Here is a 3,390-nt window from a genome sequence, read left to right as displayed (position 1 = left end):
GGTATTTTAATATTAAACTTAAAAATATTTTAATATTTTACGATCATGTTTGAAAAATTATTTGCAAACCCCCTACACAAGACGTGGTAACTCTTGCCCAGAAATCAAATTTAACTACAAGCAAAAGAACTCAGGTAAATCTACAAAGGGGAGAGATGTATAATTGAGCTGCAAAAGATGGATCGCTCACGGATGGGATAGGTTCGTTTGAGTTGGCCCCCGACTGCCTACATTTCATTGAAGGAACCCATATTTTCGGTGACGTCCAATTGGAAGTTTAGACCGGAATTGTGACCAGACTGGGCATTAATGTTAGAAACTAGTACAACTAGTATGAAAGACCGAGCTTTACTCTACGTCTCTTAGGTCTTACCTACGAATTTCGACAAGAAACCAACGATTAATCAACAGGGTTTTTGGTCTGTAGGCTTCTTCCTCGAAGTTTTACTCGACTACGGTACAGAAACCGAGAAGCGGTCAGTTGATTTGTCTCTCTCTCCAATCCAACTTCCAAGCTCCTCCCGTTATAAGCTTCCCATTTATTAATCGAGTAGCCTGTAGACTAGCTTGTACCAAATGGCGCTTCCAATGGATTCTGCAATTCTTCATATTGCAACCCTCTTACTGCTGCTGCTTCTTTTACCACATGATACCATAGCTCAAGCCTACAGTAACGTAACTTTGGGCAAATCTCTTACCGCCGGTGATGACAACACTTCTTGGCCTTCTCCTTCCGGAGACTTTGCATTCGGGTTTCGCCGGCTTGACAACACCGACCTCTTCTTGCTTGCTATCTGGTTCGACAAAATACCAGATAAAACCATAGCTTGGTATGCAAACGGAAATACCCCAGCCCCGAGAAGTTCAACCGTTCAGCTTACAAACGATGGCGTGTTGCAGCTAAGCGATCCTCGAGGCCAAGAAATATGGAAGTCTGACCCCATCAATGGCGCGGTGGCTTATGGTGCGATGCTGGACACCGGCAACTTCGTCCTTGTCGGCAGCACTGATAATAATTCTGATTACATATGGGAGACTTTTAAGCATCCCAGTGACACCCTCTTGCCGACACAGGTGCTGGAAGTGAACGGCGTTGTTTCTTCTCGACTAACGGAGACCAACTACTCGACGGGACGGTTCCAATTCCGGCAGCTCCAAGATGGAAATGCCGTGCTCAATACTGTCGGAATTCCAGGGACATTTGCATATGATGCTTACTTCGTCAGTAACACCTTCGAGGCTAACGCAAGTGAATCCGGCTATCGAGTGCTCTTTAATGAAACGGGGCACATTTACATCCTCAGAAGAAATGGGAGCATAAAGGGTCTAAATCTCAACGACTTCCTTCAGCGCAGGAACTATTATTACAGAGCAACGCTCGATTTTGATGGAGTTTTCGCACAGTACATTCACCCCAAGAACTCCAATGGCAGCCAGAACTGGTCCATGGTGTGGCACCTTCCTGGTAATATTTGTCTGGCCAGTCGGAGTAAATTGGGCAGCGGAACCTGTGGATTCAACAACATTTGCAATCTGACTGCAGAAAATAGGCCTACTTGTTACTGCCCACCTCAATATTCCAAAGAAGATCTAAGTAACATATTCAGCAGTTGTGTCCCAGATCATATACAGAGCTGCAACAGAGATCAACCGGGATATTCGGATGATGTTTATGGGTTTGAGGAGTTGGTTAATACAGATTGGCCCCAATCTGACTACGAACAGCTTCAACCTTATACCGAAGGTGAATGTCAAAGCAACTGCTTGGAAGATTGCCAGTGTGCAGCTGCAATTTTCCGAGATGAAACCTGCTGGAAGAAAAGGCTACCGCTTTCAAACGGAATGGCAAACAGCAGTGTCAATGTCAATGGAAAGGCTTTCCTCAAAGTGAGAGTAGACAGTCGTCCAGCAAAGAAAGATGAGAAAAGAAAGATTTTGATCGTCGTTCTGTCACTGCTTTTGGGTGGTTCTGTCTTTGTTAACTTCTTGTTCAGTGGTGGGATTTGCCTGTTTGTTTTCCTAGCTTATCATAAGAAACTGAAAAAGGCGAATAAAGTTAAATCTGAAAGAAGTTCTGTAGGAGGAAAGCTCTGCTCTTTTACTTACAAAGATCTGGAAGAAGCTACAAATCATTTCAGGGAAGAGCTGGGCAGGGGAGCTTTTGCAATTGTTTACAAAGGGGTGCTCGAATTAGGTGCTAGGAAATTGGTTGCAGTAAAGAAGTTAGACAGAGTGGTTCAAGAACGAGAGAAGGAGTTCAGAACTGAATTGGGCGTCATCGGCCAGACCCATCACAAGAATCTAGTCCAATTGCTCGGTTTCTGCGACGAGGGGCAGCATCGGCTTCTTGTGTATGAGTTCATGAGCAGCACCTTAGCAAGCTTCCTTTTCCAAGCTCCAAAGCCTGTGTGGAACCAGAGAATCCAGATAGCCTTTGGCATTGCAAGAGGGCTTCTGTACTTGCATGAAGAGTGCAGCACCCAGATCATCCATTGTGATGTGAAGCCTCAAAACATACTTCTGGATGATTGCTATACTGCAAAGATTGCAGATTTTGGGTTGGCAAAGCTTTTGATGACTGATCAGAGTAGAACTCAAACAGCCATTAGGGGAACTAAAGGGTATGTGGCACCAGAGTGGTTCAGGAGCATGCCAGTCACCTCGAAGGTGGATGTATATAGTTTTGGGGTCTTGTTGCTAGAGATCATCTGTTGTAGGAAGAACGTTCCAGTGGAAATTCTAGAGGACAACAATGGAGAAATCCTGACAGATTTGGCTTACGATTGCTATTGTCAAGGCAGACTAGATGATCTATTACAGAATGATATGGAGGCAATGAGTGACATAAGTACTTTAGACAGATTGCTAAGGGTGGCAATCTGGTGTATACAAGAAGAGCCATCAGTGAGACCCACCATGAGGAAGGTCACACAGATGCTAGAAGGAGTTGTTGAAGTTCCAGTGCCTCCATCCCCGTCTCCCTTTAACTCATTCCTTCAAAATTAAGGTAGGTCTCTGTTTCTGTGTCCAATGAGTCCTGTATTTTTTTTTTTCACAAGTTGGATTTGTTTCTATACCAACTGTATGTTTTGTTTACTGTGGCAATTGAGTTATCAACTTTCTATCAAGTAAGTATAGCTTTTATCATTGTTAGGTTTCTGTTGACCCTTAATTAGTTTACAAGGCTTTTAATAGAAGACATTTATCATTGTTAGATTTCATCAACTATTATTATAATTCAGAAACAAAACACAGAAGGATTCCAGTACAGGGACATACAAGTTTTTCTTCTACAGAAAACAAATTTGTGCTACATATTAATTAGCAAGTATAACTTGACAATGAAGATAGTGAATAAACAAAACTTGGAACGAACTCCCCATCCCAAAC

At 43.1% G+C, this 3,390-nt stretch overlaps 1 protein-coding gene across 1 annotated transcript; it reads left to right on the top strand.

The window, feature by feature from the left end:
- On the top strand, nucleotides 1-3,147 carry LOC148872695 (G-type lectin S-receptor-like serine/threonine-protein kinase LECRK4). The gene has a single exon (XM_088967611.1). The coding sequence runs from the start codon at nucleotides 577-579 to the stop codon at nucleotides 3,004-3,006; it is 2,430 nt and encodes an 809-aa protein (XP_088823737.1). The 5' UTR covers nucleotides 1-576; the 3' UTR covers nucleotides 3,007-3,147.
- Nucleotides 3,148-3,390: the final 243 nt, after the last annotated feature.

The sequence above is a fragment of the Nelumbo lutea genome, chromosome 2 (genome assembly GCF_056320005.1).
Source record: "Nelumbo lutea isolate HS-2025 chromosome 2, American lotus-T2T, whole genome shotgun sequence".
Classification (NCBI taxonomy): Eukaryota; Viridiplantae; Streptophyta; class Magnoliopsida; order Proteales; family Nelumbonaceae; genus Nelumbo; species Nelumbo lutea.
The sequence above is the reverse complement of the archived record's forward strand: the minus strand, read 5'-3'. Positions and strand labels throughout refer to the sequence as shown.